Here is a 19113-nt window from a genome sequence, read left to right as displayed (position 1 = left end):
TTATCTCATTCTTTTAAAGTTTATATTTTTGTTTGAGCTTTATACTGTATATAATTATTAGGACAGTAGTATATAGTGTACTTTAAAATAAGTAATACACATATACTGGAGGTATTTGTGCCAGAATTTTTCAATGATAAGGATGAATGACCAAGTTTGGAAACCATTGATCTAGAGGATGAAAACTTCTTAGCCATACATTTAAGGCCTCCCACAATTTGTCTCCTACCTGTTTATCTAGCCATGTTTCACATTACTTTTCAACATTCATTATACATTTCAGACAAGCTGGAATGCTTATTTATCTATCTCATGCTTCCCTGTCCTATTTCCATGCATTTATGCAGGTCATTCCCCATCCCTGAAATGTTAAAATTTACCTTTCAGGACATATTTCTTCTTTGAAACTGTCCTCAGTTGCTCAGCTAAAAATTATTTTTCCCCATCCAAATTTTCTTAGAACTCTTTGGGTCTCTTTATCCTTGTTTCACTCTGTCTTGGGTCATATTTGAATGCAATGTACATAGTACTTATTTATGTATGTTTCTAATTCCACTCCTCTACCCAGTAGGTTTTAAGTTCCTTGAGAAAAGGAAGTATTATTTTACATATCTGTCACTCTAGAACTTTTCACATATTTACATTCATATGTACTTAATAAATGTTTGTTGAACTAAACTTCACTGGTTTCTCTTATAGGATAAGTTTCATATTTTATATCATTATAATTTTATATTCTTCCTGTAAGAAGTTAGGATGAGATAGCAAATGAATTGTAGAACTTCAGATCTAGAAGGGACTATGAGGGCAGCTAGCAACTCCAATCTATAAAATTACAAACAAAGAGGAGGTAATTTGGTTACACTCCTAATAACTTCATTACAGGAAGTCCTGCTCACCAATGAAACATGAATAAGATCAGAGCAGAGAAAAGGGAAAGAAATGAAAGAAAACATTCCATAGTTTGTCAGCTATGGACCTTTAAATTACGTGTGATTTCATGTGTGAAAATTCAACTCTTTTTATTTATTTTGGTGAGGCAATTGGGATTAAGTGACTTGCCCAGGGTCACACAGCTAGTAAGTGTCAAGCTTCTGAGGCTGGATTTGAATTCAGGTCCTCCTGACTCCAGGGCCGGTACTCTATCCACTGTGCCACCTAGCTGCCCCGAAAATTCAACTCTTAATGATGCCCAACATTTCCTAATCTGTAGTTCTACATAAGCATTACTTACTTCAGCTACCTCCATAATCTTTTGTCCATACTGGCATTGGAACCCAGACATTTATATGAGGCCATTAATTTAAATAGCTCCAATCAAGTCATCATGCTTGTTCTGTTACATATATTATCTATTTATAAATGAATTAGAAATATTTCTTCAGCAAATCAACAACAGACATTTGTTAAGTACCTACCATGTGCAAGGTACCAGTGAAACATAGAAAAAAATTAAATAGCCCCTTCCCCTAAGAAGCTTATGTTCAATGTTTACATTGAATTTAATGTTTTAAATTAAGATAGTCAAATGCGAATAGTATTGTGTATCAAAACTTCCTGTGTGAAAGAGAGTTAATTCTATTAGATGCAAAGTTACTTGAGAATAGGGACAGGGTCGTTTTCTTTTCAATATATTCCTAGTTCCATGTACAGTATATTACACATGAAAGGAACTTAATAAATTCTTTTCTAAAAAAATTAATTTGATATTTTATTTTAAACATTTACTTTGTTTAAATATTGAGTTTAGAATTCTCTTCAGGGCAGCTAGTTGGCACAGTGGATAAAGCATGGGCCCTGAATTCAGGAGGACCTGAGTTCAAATCTGGCCCCAGACACTTGACACTTACTAGCTGTGTGACACTGGGCAAGTCACTTAACCCTCATTGCCCCACCAAAAAAAAAAAAAAGAATTCTCCTCTTCTTGCCTGTCTCTCCCCTCCCCGTTGAGAAGGCAATTCGATATCAGTTATACATGTGAGATCATGTACATTTCCATATTAGCCATGCTTCAAAAAAAAAAAAAAGCAAGAAAACTAAAAAAGTGTGCTTATATCTGCACCCAGACTTTATCAGCTCTCTCTCTGGAGGTGGATATCAGTTTTCATCATTAGCTCTTTGGAATTGTTTTGGATCATTGAATAGATCATAGTGCCTGTCTTTCACATTTGATCATTGTTATAATATTGCTATTATTGTGTACATTATTCTCCTGGTTCTGCTTACTTCACTTTGCATCAGTTCATATTAAATTTTCTCAGGTTTTTCTGACTGCATCCTGTTCATCATTTCTTATAGCATAATACTATTCCATCACAACAGAATCCCACAACTTGTTCAGCCATTCCCCAATTGATGGGTATTCCCCCCCATTTCCAGTACTTTGCTACCACAAAAATAGCTGCTATAAATATTTTTGTACATATAGGACCTTTTCCTTTTTCTTTAATCTCTTTAGGATACAGATCTAGTAGTGGTATTGCTGGGTCAAAGGGTATGCACAGTTTTATATCCTTTTGAATGTAGTTTCAAATTGCTCTTCAGAATGGTTGGACCAGTTCACAACTTTACCAACAGTGTATTAGTGTCCCAAATTTTCCACATCCCTTCTAGCATTAGTCATTTTCCTCATCTGTCATGTTAGCCAATCTGATAGGTGTGAGGTCCTACCTCTAAGTTGTTTTAATTTGTATTTCTCTAATTAATGGGAATTTAGAGCATTTTTTCGTATGACTGTAGATAGCTTTGATTTCTTCTTCTAAAAACTGCCTGTTCATATCCTTTGACAATTGGGCTTATTTTTATAATTTTTATTTAGCTTCTTATATGTTTGAGAAATGAAGCCTTTATCAGAGAAATTTGTTGTAGAAATTTCCCCCCTAGTTTCCTGGTTTCATTATAAACTTGGCTGTATTGGTTATGTTTGTAGAAAATTTTAAAAATTTAATGTAATCAAAATTATCCATTTTACTTTTGGTCCTCTCTATCTCTTGTTTGGTCATAAATTCTTCCCTTTTCCATAGATCTGACAGGTAAAATTGTCCATGCTCTCCCAATTTGTTTCTGTCATATCCTTATGTTATATTATGACCTTATATTGGTTATATGGTATGAAATGTTGGTCTATACCTAGCTTCTGCCCAGCTACTTTCCAGTTTTCCTAGAAATTTTTGTGAAATCACTAGTGAATTCTTATCCCCAAAGCTTAGATCTTCGGGTTTATCAAACACTAGATTACTATGATCATTTACAACTATGTATTTTGGGCCTAATCTATTCTACTGATCCACCACAATTAATTCTCCAGAACTGAATTGGTATTTTGGGGGGCAGCATTGATGAAATGGAGTAGTAAATAGGAGGAAACAAAAAGAGCAAACAGTTCATACATATGCATACAAGTTACATAGCTTTGTTGGTGGTTGGAAAGGATACTACAGCATGCACTTGCTACAACAAGTAGAAAGAGTGTCTGGATTTGAGTATTATGATGTTGAGAAGAAAAAGAAAGGGGATCTTAGATACCTTCTGTTTCTGGTGGCTAGGGCAATATGCTTAAAGTTACTAAGTTACTGGTGTCAAATTCTGACACTAGCCATATGACACTGAACAAATCACCTAACCTTTCATAGCCTCAATTTCGTTGTCTATGAAATGAAGATGTTAGTAGCACCTATCACACCTGTCATAGCTTTCCTGGGTATCCTATCCAACATAAGTGGCATTTTTCAGTCATATCCCTGCCCCCTTACTGATTATTATGGAGGAGTAAGAATACTCTTTGATCTCTTCCTCTAACATCTTTGAGGTTCATACATTCCATATTTGCCACCCAAGTGGTTGTCAACCAATTTCCAGGTACTCTCCTTCCTCAGTGAGTTCAGTTCTTGGCTCACAGTCTTTCTCTTCTCTACCACTCCTTTCCTCTACTAGGGTACTTCACAATTCCTAGTGATACTTTCATAAGTATCCCAACCTCCCAGTTCCTCAACTTACTCCCCAACCCTACATCATTTACATATAAAGATGGTAATACCCTTGAACTTGTCGTCACTCACAAATGCTGGGAGCTCATGAACTCTGAAATTTTTTGTCATTCCACCTTTCTTTCTGCTTTGTAAACCCCCAAACTTGCTCTTCATCCTCACTGTGATTCCCAATCTCTCCACCTCCATTCTTTCCCAGGCTGCTACCAGCCCCCCCCCCCAACTAGATATACTGACCTTCCTTCCCCATCTTGACCCCTTGGTGAACTAGGTCAACTCAACACTGCCCTCTTCTCTCAAGTCTCTTCCCCTTTGCCCTTTGAAAGATCCTGCCCTGCCATTTCTTAGTTTTGGATTACTCTACAGCTGCTACATGATGCTGGAGGAAATCTCAGACCTGGGCTGACTGAGTCTACTACAGAGTTATGTTACATAAATCCAACTGGATCCTCACTGTGGCAAAGAAATCCTTTTACTCTTCCCTAATTAAAAAAAGAGAATAATTTTTGGTAATTTGGAGAGATTAATTTCAGTCGAAGGATGAAGTTGGAAGCTAGACTACACAGTTATGAGGGAATTGAGAAGAAAGGAAGTGGAAGGATCACTTGTAGACAGAATTCTCAAGGAGTTTAACTAGAAAAGGGAGAAGAGATACAGAAAATAGACAGTCGCAATGGATTAATGAAATAAGTTTTGGAGAATAGGGGAAACATGGGCAAGTTTGTATGTGGCAGAAAAGCAACCAGTAGGCAGGAAAAGACTGAAGATAAATGGAAGGGTGAGGATCATAGCAGGGGCAGTCTGCTGAAGATGGGATGGAATGGGATCGCTTGTGCATGTAATGAGGTTTGTTTGCTGTTGCAAAGAGAAGGGCCACCTCTTCAGGTGAAACAGGACTAAAGAGGGGAAGAGTGAAAGAACACATAAATTCAACGTATCCACAATTAAATTCATTATCTTTCCCCCAAAATCCCCTCTCTTTCCTTCTTATTGCTTTCAAGAGTACCACTATACTCCTACTCACCTCTGCCCCATAGCCAATGAGTTTGCCATATCCTGTTGTTTCTACCTTTGTAACATTTCTCATAGCCCTTTTCTCCTCTGTCAGTGCCAGCACCCTGGTCTACTGCAGTAGCATAATAGTTGGGCTCTTTGCCTCAAGTCTTTTCTCCAGTCCATCTTCCACTCAGCTCTCAAAATGATCTTCCCAAAATTCAGGTTTGACCATGTCACCCTCTATTCAGTCAACTCTGCTGGTTCCCTGTTACTTCTAGAATCACATATGAAATCTTCTGTTTGACTGTTAAAGCCCTCCATATCTTGGCCCTTTCTTACCTCTCCAGTCTTCTTACATATTACTACCTTCCCTGACCCTGACCCCACACACTGTGTGATAAAGTGACATTGGCTTCTTTGCTATTCCTTGCAGTCGACAGTCACTTCATCTCCTGATTCCAGGAAGTTTTACTGGCTGTGCCCCATGCCTGGAATTTTCCTTTCTCATCTCTGCTTCCTAGCTTCCCTGACTTCCTTCTAGTCCCAACTAAAATCCTACCTTCTACAAGAATCCTTTTCTGATTCCCCTAAATGCTAGTGCTGTTGATTATTTCCAGTTTATCCTGTATGTAGCTTGTATGTACACAATTGCATGTTAACTCCCCCTTTAGACTGTGAATTCCTTAAAGTCAGAGACTCTTTAGTTTTTCTTTGTAACTCTAACACTTAGTACACTTAGCACATAGTAACACATGCTAGTTGATTGACAGGGTTGTTGTGAGGATCAAAGGAGATTTGTGTGTGTATGTGTGTTTCACTTTGTAAAGTTCAGTATGTTCTAAAAATATGAGCTATTGTTATCTGCCAATACTGACCCTGACCTGTGAAAGATTACCTCAAATTTATTATGGTGGGGACTGGGGGTTGTGTTTTAAATAAAACTCAGCTATCCGAGTTATAGCACAAATGGCAGTATGCCATTACCATGAAATATGACTATAAAATAATGATACTAATTCCACAAGCCACATTTAAACTAGCTGCTTATCTTATACTTATACTTTTTATTACACAATCATGAAATTTTAGAGTTGGCAGAGAGCTCAGTGGTCCAAACCATACCTAGAAAGGAATCCTGTCTATGACATACTCAACGAATGGTCATCCAGCTGCTACTTGAAGTGCTCCGAGGAGGAGGAGGGGCCCATCATCTTCCAAAGTCTCCCATTTCACTTTTGGACAGCTCTAATTTTTCAGAAGTCTTTTTCCAACATCAAGCCTAGACTTTCCTCTTTGCATTTTACAATCATTGTTCCTGGTTCTGCCTTCTGGGGCTAAACAGAATAAGTCTAATCCTTCCTCCATGTGATAAGCCTTCCGATATTTGAGGACAACTTTCATGTCCAGAGTTTCTCTTCTTCAGGAGAAGCACTCCCAGTTCTTTCATTTGATCCTCTTATGTCATAGACATAAGGCCCATCACTATCTTGGTTGCCCTTCTCTGGATGCTATCCAGTTTATCTGTGTGTTCTTAAAATTGTCCCCAGAACTGAATACAGTACTCCAGATGTATTTTGCTCAGGGCAGAGTCCATATGAACTTACCACCTTCTTATTACTTGAAGTAGTGCCTCTTTTAAAAAAATATTTTTTTTAAGCTGTGCCTCTTTTAATAGAGTCCAAGATGACATTTGCTTTTTAAGGTTTTGCTGCCACATCACACTGCTGATTTACATTGAACTTGCAGTCTACCCACAAACTATTATCTAATCATGCCTCTCCTATCTGGTACTTGTGAAGGTGACTTTTGAACCTATGTAAGACTTGTATTTATCCCTATTGAATTTAATTTTATTTGATTCAGCCCAGGAATCTAGCCTTTCAGTATTTTTTTTTTTAGATCCTGACTCTGCTAGTCATTGTTTGTTATAACTCTTACTTTGTGTCATGAATAAATGATTGCATGAATGAAAGAAAAAGTATTAAGCCATGACTATGTACCAGGCTTTATGCTTAAGTGCTGGGAGTACAAATACAAAATTCCTGCCCCTGAGGAACTTTTTTTTTTTAATTAATAAAGAATTTTTTTCCCGTTACATGTAAAGATAGTTCTCAACTTTTGTATATACATGCTTTCCAATTTCAGATTTTTCTCCCTCCCTCCCCCCTCCCCTAGACAGCAGGTAATCTGATATAGGTTTATTTATATATATACACATACATACATATATATACACATCTATACATATATACATATAATAACATTAAACATTTCTGCATTAGACATGTTATAAGAGAAAAATCAGAGCAATGAGGAAAAACCTCAAAATAGAAAAACATCAGCACCAAAACCAAAGGAAATAGTATGGTTCATTCAGCATCTATACTTCACAGTTCTTTTTTTTTTTCCCCCCCTGGATTTGGAGATCCTCTTCTATCATGAGTTCCCTGGAACTCTTCTGTACCATTGCATTGGTGAGAAGAATATAGTCCATCACAGCAGATCAACACTCAATGTTGATGATACTGTGTACAGTGTTCTTCTGGTTCTGCTCATCTCATCATCAGCCCACGCAAGACCCTCCAGGTTTCTCTGAACTCCTCCTGCTCATTGTTTCTTACAGCACAATAGTATTCCATTGTATTCATATACCACAACTTGTCCAGCCATTCCCCAGTTGATGGGCATCCCCATAACTTCCAATTCCTTGCCACCACATAAAGAGCAACTATAAATATTTTTGTACATGTGGGTCCCTTTCCCCTTTCCATGATTTCTTTGGGAAAAAGACCCAAAAGTGGTATTGCTGGCTCAAAGGGTATGCACAGTTTTATCGCCCTTTGGGCATAATTCCAAATTGCTCTCCAGAATGGTTGGATCAGTTCACAGCTCCACCAACAATGCATTAGTAGGAACTTATTTTTTAATGGGAGAAGACAACTGAGGATGGGGAGAATTTGATTACTGTTGCCTGAGAAAGGTGCAGGGGATGTCAAGAAAATGGCCAGGGTGATTTCCTCCATTGGTGAGTTCCTGCCTGTCTGAGGAAGGATCAGCACTATCCTTATCTCATTTTTCTCCCAGTTCCGTTCCTGATTCTCCAGACTTATCCCTCTTGTCCCTGCATGGGTTCCTTCTCCCCATCCTTTTTTCTGCTCCTTTTTATGTATTGTCTCTTCCTCCATTGGATCCCATAATTTTTTTTATGCTGAGAATTAATATTTTAAAAATATAGAACCGAAAAATATTGGCAAGGCAGAAAATTTCCTCATTTTACTTACAAGTTTTAAAATTTTCTTTCTTGATGGTTTTTAAAGTGCTCCAGCAGGGAAAAATAAAATTTAGTGAGAATAGTCTTTTTGGGGTTGCCAGATTTGATAAGAATAAACTTATAAAGACAGAAATGTCATTTTCATACTAAGAATTTTTTGCATAATTTCATATAAATTGAATTACTTAAAATCTCAGTTATGATTATATGAATATTGTTAAAATGCTTTTTATGTAGCTTTCTTAATTCTCATTTCCCCTCTCGGTGTGCTTCAACACTTGATTTCCAAGTATGGTAATTACTTTATTGATGGTACCCTCTAAAACCATTTTCGTCCAAATTATCTTGAGGAAAATTGACATTCTTCAGAATATCACTAGTTTCTAGTGTGGGCCTGTTTTGCTGACCATATTTTAATTTAGAAACTATTGCAATCATTCTGTAGAGCAATTTGGAACTATGCCCAAAGGCTATCAAACTGTGCATACCCTTTGATCCAGCAATACCACTGCTAGGTTTATATCCCAAAGACTTCCCCAGAAAGAGAAAAAGACTTTTTTGTACAAAAATATTTATAGCAGCTCTTTTTGTGGTGGCTAAGAATTGGAAATCAAAGGAATGCCCATTAGTTGGGAAATGGTTAAACAAGCTTTGGTATATGATTATAGTGGAATATTATTGTGCTATAACAAATGACAAGAAGGTTGATTCCAGAAAGACCTAGAAAAACTTATGTGAATTGATGCATAACGAAGTGAGCAGAACCAGGAGAACATTGTGCAGTGACAGCAGTATTGTTTGATGAAGATCTGAGAATGACTATTCTCAGCAATACAATGATCCAAGATCGTCCCAAAGGACTAATTGATGAAGCATACTATCCACTTCCAAAGAAGGAACTGATATTGATTGAACACTGATTGAAGCATACTATTTTTTACTTTTTCTTTCATTTTTTTCTTTTATTTGAGTTTTCTTATACAAAATGACTTAATATGGTAATGTTTTACATAATTACACATGTATAACTTATATCTGCTTATTGCCTCAGGGAGGGAGGAGGGGAAGGAGGGAAAGAATTTGGAACTTAAAACTTTAAAATAAAATGTGTATTTTTTAAAAGAAACTACTGCATTTTTTCCTGGCTGTGGTTAAAGAATTTTCTATTTTCATTTTCTATTGCCCTTTTTTCAGAATCTCAAAGATTTAACCATTTTCTGAGAAAAATGGCCTTTAGTCAGGTGCAACCTAGTCATGGACATAGAAATCTCCCCCCCCCCCCTCCCCCCAAGGGCAATGAGGGTTAAGTGACTTGCCCAGGGTCACACAGCTAGTAAGTGTCAAGTGTCTGAGGCCGGATTTGACTCAGGTTCTCCTGAATCCAGGGCCGGTGCTCTATCTACTGTGCCACCTAGCTGCCCCTAGAAATCTTTTTTTAATATCATCCCATTCCATAGAAATATCCACATGATGAACCTTGCTTGAAGCAAACTTGTTATGGAAACCCATATATGCAAAGTTAACATTAGGGAAGGGAGTGCTTATTTACTTTATAAGTAATTGTTTTTACACAAAGAACTAACTATAGGATTCTTTTAAGTAGAACATTCTCCAAGTACGTTTAGAATAAGCTCCTCTAGCATACCGAGAAATAATTCCATTTACCAGTATTTGATGCACATGAATTTTCAGGATCACATACATTACATAAGATGAGTTATACTACTACAAATAATAGCTCACATTTATATAGTACTTCATGCATCATTCCCCCCGCCCTTCCATCTTGCTGTCTCATAATATATATTTAATGCTTGTGTTTTAAATGTGATCTGCATGTGACCAATTTTAGGCCAGGTAGCCTTCATTCACCTCTTAGTCATTTCCTCCCCCACCTAATTCTTTAAATTCCCTTTAGAAATTCATCACCTTAAGGTATGTGTGTCTATTTTGAGGGGGGGGGCGGTATCCTTGATCTTTCTTTTCCCCATAGTTGATAGGACCAGATTTAGAACTGGAAGGGACCTTAGAGGCCATCAAATTCACTCCCTCCCCTTTTATAATTGAGAAGACTGAGGGCCACTTTACAGATAAAGAGACTGAGGCTGAGAGATGTTAGCTTTGCCTAGGGTTGCATGACTAATAAGTGTCTGAATCAGGATTTGAACTCAGGTCTTCCTGATTCTAAGACCAGCCCTATATCAATTTTTATTTTTAAAAGATAGTCTAGTTGGAATTACGCTTTGACCTAGAGTTCCCACTGCTGAACATATACGTCAAAGATAGAAAGTGTCAATATACACCAAATAGTAGAAACAAAGTAGATATTCATTGATTTAGAATGGCTAAACAACTTGTGGTATATGAATTTACTGAGATATTTGCTGTAGGAAACAATGAATATGAAGACTATAGGAAGACATAGGTTGATGTGATATATAAAACAAGTCCCACAAGATTGACAATAAAAACCAAAACTGAATGTTGGATAATAATGACCAAGCTTTACCCTGAAGAAGAAATATGACAACACACCTTCATCCCTTCTTTGAAGTGGTGTTCTACTGTGGATATGGAATACTGAATATGTTGTCAGCATGATGTTCTCAGCATCTTTCCAGCTCTGAGGTTTGAAGAAGAGCTAGGGACTGAGTGTTGATGAAGAGGATTAAATCAGAACTTGGCCTTTCACTGTGACCAAGAGTTTATAGACTTTTAATTTTTTCTTATCATTTTAGCATTGTGTGTGGGGTGAAATGGTTTAGGTGTCATTTAGTTTTGATGAAATGCTTTTTTCTCCTCTTTGTTATTTATTTGCTTTTGATAAAAGGAAAGACTGGCTCTCTGGATGAAGGAAAGGGAAATGGGGAGAAAATATATTGTGTAATCTAATTACTACATGCTTTGGAGTTTGAAGTATGGGTGTCCTACCAACCACAGCAATCTGTAGATTTGATCAATCCTTGCTTTGGTTTTTTTTATTTAGAAGTTATCAATAATTTTCTTGCATTATTTATTGCAATATGACTTTCGGATTTTGGTCTTTTTTTAATTTGTCATGCTCTCCTGAGAGACCTATGATCCTAATCTGTCTTCATCCATCTTCAAGGTCAGTTGTTTTGACTTGTATAGAATTCATATATACTTTTTTTTTTTTAAGGGCAATGAGGGTCAAGTGACTTGCCCAGGGTCACACAGCTAGCAAGTGTCAAGTGCCCGAGGCTGGATTTGAACTCAGGTCCTCCTGAATCCAAGGCCAGTGCTTTATCCACTGCGCCACCTAGCTGCCCCCCATATATACTTTTAATATTGCTCCCTTTTGCTTCTTTTTGCCTATTTTTTCCACTTCTGTATTATTATTTTTAAATATTCTAAATCTGTCATTTTGTCTTGTAGAACCTCTGTTTCTTTGGAGAGGATGTCCATTTCATCTTTTAAGTTCTGTATTTGTTTTTCTTTTTTTCTTTTTATAGTGGTCTTTTTTTTTAATAAAAAAAAGATGTTTATTATTATTTGTGCCATTAAAAAAGTTTTGAGTTCTGAATTCTCTCCCTTAGAGTCCCTCTCCTACCTTAAGCAATTTAATATCAATTCCATGTGAAATCATGCTGTTAAAAAAAAGTGGGGGAAAAAAGTTTAAAAGTTATACTTTAATTTGAACTCAGAGCTCATAAGTTCTCTGCTTTAAGGTGGATAGCATTTTTTATCTTGAGTTCTTCAGAGTTGTCTTGGATCATTGTCTTGATCAGAGTAGCTAAGTCTTTCACAATTTATCATCGTTACAATATTGCTGTTACTGTGTACATTATTCTCCTGGTTCTGCTCACTTCACTTTGCATCAGTTCATGTAAGTCTTTCTAGGTTTTTCTGACAATATTCTCTTCATCATTTCTTAATAGCATAATTCTATCACAATAGTATACTAAAACTTGTTAAGCATTTCCCCAATTGATGGGCATCCCCTCAGTTTCTAGTTCTTTGCTGCCACAAAAGAGCTATTTAGATATTTTTGTACATTATAGGTCCTTTTCCTTTTTCTTTAATCTCTTCGGGATACAGACTTAGTAGTGGTATTGCTGGGTCAAAGTGTATGCACAGTTTTATGTCCTTTTGAACACAGTTCCAGATTGCTCTCCAGAATGATTGGACCAGTTCACAGTTCTACCAGCAGTGCATTAGTATCTCAATTTCTCCACATCTCATCCAGCATTTGTCATTTTTCTCTTCTCTAAGTTGTTTAAATTTGAATTTCTTTAATCAGTGGTGGTTTAGAGCATTTTTTTCCTCATGACTCTAGATAGCTTTGATTTCTTCTTCTAAAAACTGCCTGTTCATATTTTTTGATCATTTATCAATTAGGGGATGGCTCTTATTTTTATAGTTTTATTTATTCAGTTCCTTATATATTTGAGAATGAGGCTTTTATCAGAGAAATTTGTAAAAATTTTCCCTCCAGTTTCCTACTTTCTTTCTAATCTTATATGCATTGGTTTTATTTGTGCATTTTTTTTAAAATTTAATGTAATCAAAATTATTCATTCTACTTCTTTGGATCCTCTCTATCTCATCTGGTTGTAAATTCTTCCCTTATCCATAAATCTGACAGGTAAAATTGTCCATGCTCCCCTAATTTGCTTCTGTTATGTTCAGATCATGTACTCATTTTGACCTTATATTGGTATATGGTGTGAAATGTTGGCCTATACCTAATTTCTATCCAGCTACTTTACAGTTTTCCCCACAATTTTTTGTCAAATACTGTTTTTAATCCCAAAAGCTTAGATCTTTGGGTTATCAAACACTAGATTACTATGGTCATTTACTACTTTGTATTGTGTAGCTAATGTATTCCACTGATCCTCCACTTTATTTCTTAGCCAGTACCAGATTGTTTTCATGGTTACTGCTTTGTAATATTAGTTTGAAATCTGGTACTGCTAGGGCCGCTTTCCTTCATATTTTTTTCATCTGTTCCCTTGATATTCTTGTTTTTCTTTTTTCAATTCTGTGTTTCTAGCTCCAATTTCTGACTTACTGGCATGTCTATTATCTTCTCTTTTGCACCCATTCTGAATTTTCATGCTGCTATTTCGTAATCTATGGCAAGTCTGCAGAATTCTTTTTTTGATCAAAGAATTTTGGTTCATTTTTTCTTTATAGAAAAAAACTTAGTTGTTCTGAGTGTCTGGCATCTCTTTGAATTTTTACTCATTGTTCCTTCTGTATTGGTTTATATGCTTATGAACTAGGTTTTTATTTAGGCATTCTCTATGGCTTTTTGGTCTTTCGGGTTTTTTTCTTGTATTCCCAGTCACTTCTCTTAGTTTTTGTTTTGACTTCTTCACTTTGCACTGTTGCGCAAATGCCTGAGACTTATTCCCTAGATTATGGAGTATGGAGCCTAGACAGATCCCTGTCCAGAATATATGTTGGCTGGGGAAATACTTCCCCCAGCTGACTTTATAGGCCCCTTTGCCTTGGATGGAAACTATTTTCCCTCTAGATTGGGGCATTGTGTTTCTTATATTTTCCACTTCCCCTTTCTCCTTTTCCCTTTCCTTCCTTCCAGTGGAAAGGTGGAGTCAGTGTCTGCAGCCCATTGTGGGGTGAGTGGTTGGTGGGATCTTAGTTACTGCTCTGAAGGAGAGGGAACTGTAATCTGAAGTACTATGCCTGTAGACAGTTGGGGATTAGGCTTGGGGATGCTGAGTTGGCGGTTACTTTTCTAAACCTTATTTCATGAAGGCTTTGCCCTTTATGATATTTCTGTCTTGTGAATTCAGCTTTAGTTATTTATATCTGGTACATAATTCTCCACCCCTCCATTGTATCACCCCCTTTTTATGTTTTGGGTTTGAAATAGTTGTGGAAAACAATATCCAACATTTTATTGGTCATGTGATCAAAAGTCTCCCTTTCTGTTTTATACTAGAGTCTGCATGATTGTGGAACTCCAGATTGAAGAAAGTATTCTAATAAAGGTCTGTTTCAGTGTAACAGAAAGATTACCTCAGGGTTCCTTTACTGGATGTTAGCACATTTGCAGTGCTGATTTTCAAATAGTAGTGGTGCCTTTATTTGATTATTGATGGATAATAGCATTTGAAAAAAAGTTAATCAAATGGGTAAGCTGAGTACCTTTCTGGGCCTGAGATACCTTATCCATAAAGTGTTATGGAGGGCTCTAAATCTATGATCCTGTGTCTGTGATGTAAATCAGTATCCTTTTCAACATAAACTGATTGTCTTAAATGAACCGAACAACTAACAGCATTCAGTTTGCTTCCTGGAGGTGAGCCAGATGCCATTTAGTTTCAGAGATTTGCTGAAATTGGCATTTATATTATTGTTGTAGAGATAAAATAAGGAATCAAGGAAGAACAAAATTAAGACTTCATTTTCAAGGATTTGGGAAAGAGGACTGTAGTTTACCAACTGCCAGAGAAGAATGAAATAATAGAATTTAACATTAATTTTTTTTTCATTTTAAAAATAAGGGACCCAAACACAAAATAAAATGAGAATTTTCATATTCATTGTGGAATAGGAGAGAATTACACATAAAACTACAAGGCTGTCATATAGAACTTGCTTTTCTTTCTCATCATAGAATAATAACTTCAGCATAAACTTTCAAAGTTGTCCTGTTTGTGATTTCTTCTGGCCTTTCTTCTGTTCTCAGATCCGGGAGAGGGGTGTTCATCACCATCCTTCCTATCCCTTTCACCTTCTGCCACCCAGTTGGGGAAAAAAAGAAGAAAAACAAAACCCTTATAACAAATATGCACAATAGAACAAATCACATTCCTGCATTGGCAATGTCTAAAAATGTATGTCTCATTCTGCTTCTTTAGTGCATAAGCTTTCTGTCAGGAAGTAGGTAAAATGCTTCATCATGAGTCCTCTGGATCACAGATGGACATTACATGGATGAAAGTTCTTCAGTCTTTCAAAGTTGTAATTATAATGTTGTTGCAATATAAATTATGATCCAGTTTCTGCTTACTTCACTTTCACTTCATATAATTCTTCAAACTCTTCCTTTCATCATTTCTTATGGCACAATAATATTGTTGTTCATTTGTTTCTGTCACGTCCAACTCTTCATGACCCCATTTGGGATTTTCTTGGCAAAGACATTGGGGTGGTTTCCAGCTCATTTTATAGATGAGGAAACTGGGGCAAGCACAGTTAAGTGACTTGCCAAGGGTCACACAGCTACTAAGTGTCTGAGGCCATACTTGAACTCATAAGATATCTTTTTGACTCCTGGCCTGGTACTTCACATTGTGCCCTTAGCTGCCCTCACAAGAATATTATATTATATTAATATACTCTTAATTTGTTTAGCCATGCCCTAATTGATGGAGTCCTCTTAGTTTCCTGCTCTTTGTCACTACAAAAAGAGATGTTACAAATATTTTTATACATATGGGTTCTTTTTAATTTTTCTGTGATCCCTGTTGAGGTGGGGAACAGGTCTAGTAGTAGTGGTTACATAGAACCAAAGATACAAAAGACATGACTGCTACCTTGGTTATGAAAACTTTTAGAAAAACAGTTTAACTTGAAGAGGAAAGTTTATGTAGGAGAATAGAGTAGAGAGAGCAGAGCACTATGTGTGTATATGAATATATGTCTGTTTTGTAACTGAAATTGGTAAAATTCTCTTAATTTGTCCTAATAACATCTTAAAGAAAGAAAAATAATACCTGTTTAGGGAAAGCAAATTTAATATAAGCATAGCCACACAGTGTAATGAATTCATCATAATGTCATAAAGAGTAGAGGTTTTAATTTCAAAGTTACAGGGGACCTGGGGTCATAAAATAAGACTGAAAATTTTCTTATTCCTTATTTCCCCTAGGTTTTCAAAATAAGAATCGAGTAGCAATCCTGGCAGAACTAGACAAGGAGAAAAGGAAATTACTTATGCAAAACCAATCTTCCACAAATCATCCTGGAGCCAGGTACTATATATACTTTTTGGATGCTGGTATATGTCAAAGTCTAAAGCTGTGATCTATAGTAGGTTATTGGGATCCTTCACAAAATTGAAAAAATTCTTATTTTTAAGAAATAAGCTGCTGTGTGTTCACACAGATTTTTTTTTTTAAGTGAGGCAATTGGGGTTAAGTGACTTGCCCAGGGTCACACAACTAGTAAGGGTCAAGTGTCTGAGGTCGTATTTGAACTCAGGTCCTCCTGACTCCAGGACCGGTGCTTTATCCACTGCCTCACCTAGCTACCACAGCACACAGATTTTTAAAGAAGAAATCATAGGGATGTTTATACAGTGCCAAAATAACTGGTCAGTTTTGTGAAAAAGTCATCATTCTGCTTATTTGCCTTTCACTAAGCAGAGTACAGTTGATTGAATCATTTGGTTTCACCTGAGGGTTTTGGCATCTTCTAAACACATTTCAGGTGTACAGTATTACTGGGTTTTTCAACTGAGACAATTACATACATACTGGGAGTTTTTTCCTCCAGAAGAATTTGAAGAAAAGCTTATCACATTATTTGCTGTTTTACCAGTTTTATTTTCAAAACTAAAAAGGGCTTGTGGGAATTTAGTTGTAGTCACTATAATAGAGATTTTTTTTTAGGTTGTTGAGAGATGGGTTCTGCTAAGTCATTGGCTTTTATTCCTAATAGTTCGCCATATTCACCACCTAAATTCAGTGTCACGTTGTAAATGCAACTTAATACATGTACCCATAAAAATGTGAGTTTATTCTGTCTGAATATTTTATTCTATCTGAACTATTCACAAACTGCTTTTTAAAAATAATTCATGTGGATAAAGCATCAGCCCTGGATTCAGGAGGACCTGAGTTCAAATCCGGCCTCAGACACTTGACACTAGCTGTGTGACCCTGGGCAAGTCACTTAACCCTATTGCCCTGCTAATAATAATAATAATAATTCAGTAGAGTTAATGACAGTTTGAAAGCCCCAAATTTCGTGTGGTTTTGATTTCATGACTAGTAAAATTAGCCTGGTAAACTGGGAAAAAAAATCCTTGCTCTGGAAAAGTCTTTTGTATCCCCACAAAGAATACACCATATATAGTGAAAAATGTGGCTTGTGAGTAATAACTAGATTTATACCTTGAAAGTAGCCAAGTAATGGGTTGTTTGTTTGTTTTTTCCCAGCATTGCCCTCTCCAGGCCCCCCCTTAATAAGGATTTTCGTGATCATGCTGAACAACAGCACATTGCAGCTCAGCAGAAGGCTGCCTTACAGGTGAGCAGATGTTGCTAAGAACAGGGAAGGGGGGCAGCTAGGTGGCGCAGTGGTAGAGCGCTGGCCCTGGATTCAGGAGTACCTGAGTTCAAATCCAGCCTCAGACACTTAACACTTACTAGCTGTGTGACCCTGGGCAAGTCACTTAACCCCAATTGCCTCACCAAAAAAAAAAAACAAAACAGGGAAGGGAAGGGGGCATTCCTCTGAATATACCTTAAGCTTAGGTGGGATACTCAGAGAAAGATGTCAGCTTATGTAAGTCCTTTATGTTTTGTAAATGTTACATATAGACTGAAGGTACTATTTCTAGTTGCTTTTCTCCTTGCTCTTTCCTCAGTTTTTTAGGGCATATTAGATAATAGAGCTATTTTTCTTGTTTGTTTTTAGTGAGGCAATTGGGGTTAAGTGACTTGCCCAGGGTCACACAACTAGTAAATGTTATGTGTCTGAGGCCAGATTTGAACTCAGGTACTCCTGACTCCAGGGCCAGTGCTCTATCCACTGGGCCACCTAGCTGCCCCTCTGATTTTTTTTAAATAAAACAATGGTTATAGTCTATTCTCTGGCAAATGTTTGAGCATTAATTCTTAGCACAGGGTTGAAAAGTAATATTGAATCATAAATTTTATTATATATGGTCATTATACCCTAAGTAATAAACTGTCTAGTTTAATGTCACCTTGATCTCAATTATTTTAAGATGCCCTGAAGCATTAGACAAAACTTGGTCCTTTTTAAAAAATAGATATACACTTAATCATGTACTTCTTAAACCATTTTCAGCTTCCCTAATTTTTGTCAAGTATGCTTTTTTCCTTTTTGTAGAAGAATCTAAGGGTGTTTTATCCTTCCTCTTTCCTGACAATAGCTTTGTTTCTATTCAAATCGCTTTAAAAACAGTTTTTAATGTTATTATTCCATATTTCTTTTTACTTAATTTAATGAATTAGTTTCTTTCAATTGATACTGCTGAACAACATTTTATATTAGAGTACTAGTTCTCGAATTAGGTAACTCCATTAGTCCTTTCTCAGTAACTGACTAGCCCTGTGACCTGAGGTTAACAGAAATAGGAAAGTTTGGTAGAGAGGGATGAGATGAGGAGGGGATAGAGGGGAGTGATAATGAGTTCTGTTTTGGACATGTTGAATTTGAGAAGACTCTAGGACTAGTTTGAAAGGTCTAATAGGTGCATGATGGTGTAGTACCCAACCTTCAGATAAGGAAAGAAAATGAGGCTAGACGTTTCAATTTGGGAATCATATGCATAGAGATATGATCACCAATGGGAGCTGATGAGGTCATCAGGACAATGTAGTGATAGAGGAGAAGGGCCCAGGACAGGATCTTGGAATATGCCCATAGTTTGGTGTGATATGGATGAAGAGTTAGTAAAGGAGATTTAGTAGAAATGGCCAGACAAATAAGAGGAGAACAAGGAGGGAATAATATCACAAAAACCTGGAGAGGAGAGAATTATCTCAGAGGAGACTGGGCAACAGTGTCAGATGCCTCAGAAAGGTCAAGAAGGATGAAGACTGAGAACAGACATCAGATTTGGCAAAATGATGACTTTGTACAGAGCAGTTTCATTTGAGTGATAGGGCT

The 19113-nt window shown here is 36.7% G+C and overlaps 1 protein-coding gene across 5 annotated transcripts in view; it reads left to right on the top strand.

The window, feature by feature from the left end:
- The window catches only part of LOC122737043 (INTS3 and NABP interacting protein), a 55275-nt gene that overhangs the window by 31190 nt on the left and 4972 nt on the right, over positions 1-19113 (top strand). For 4 of the 5 annotated variants that reach the window (XM_043979465.1, XM_043979466.1, XM_043979468.1 and 1 more), the window contains 2 exons: positions 16121-16223; positions 17412-17502. In XM_043979465.1, the coding sequence (XP_043835400.1) occupies positions 16121-16223; positions 17412-17502 (194 nt within the window). Of the gene's footprint in view, positions 1-14210; positions 14235-16120; positions 16224-17411; positions 17503-19113 lie in introns of those variants that run through there. The other variant, XM_043979469.1, reaches the window with a different exon arrangement.

The sequence above is a fragment of the Dromiciops gliroides genome, chromosome 1 (genome assembly GCF_019393635.1).
Source record: "Dromiciops gliroides isolate mDroGli1 chromosome 1, mDroGli1.pri, whole genome shotgun sequence".
NCBI lineage: Eukaryota > Metazoa > Chordata > Mammalia > Microbiotheria > Microbiotheriidae > Dromiciops > Dromiciops gliroides.
Note: the sequence above shows the minus strand (reverse complement) of the source record. Positions and strands in the feature narration are given on the sequence as shown.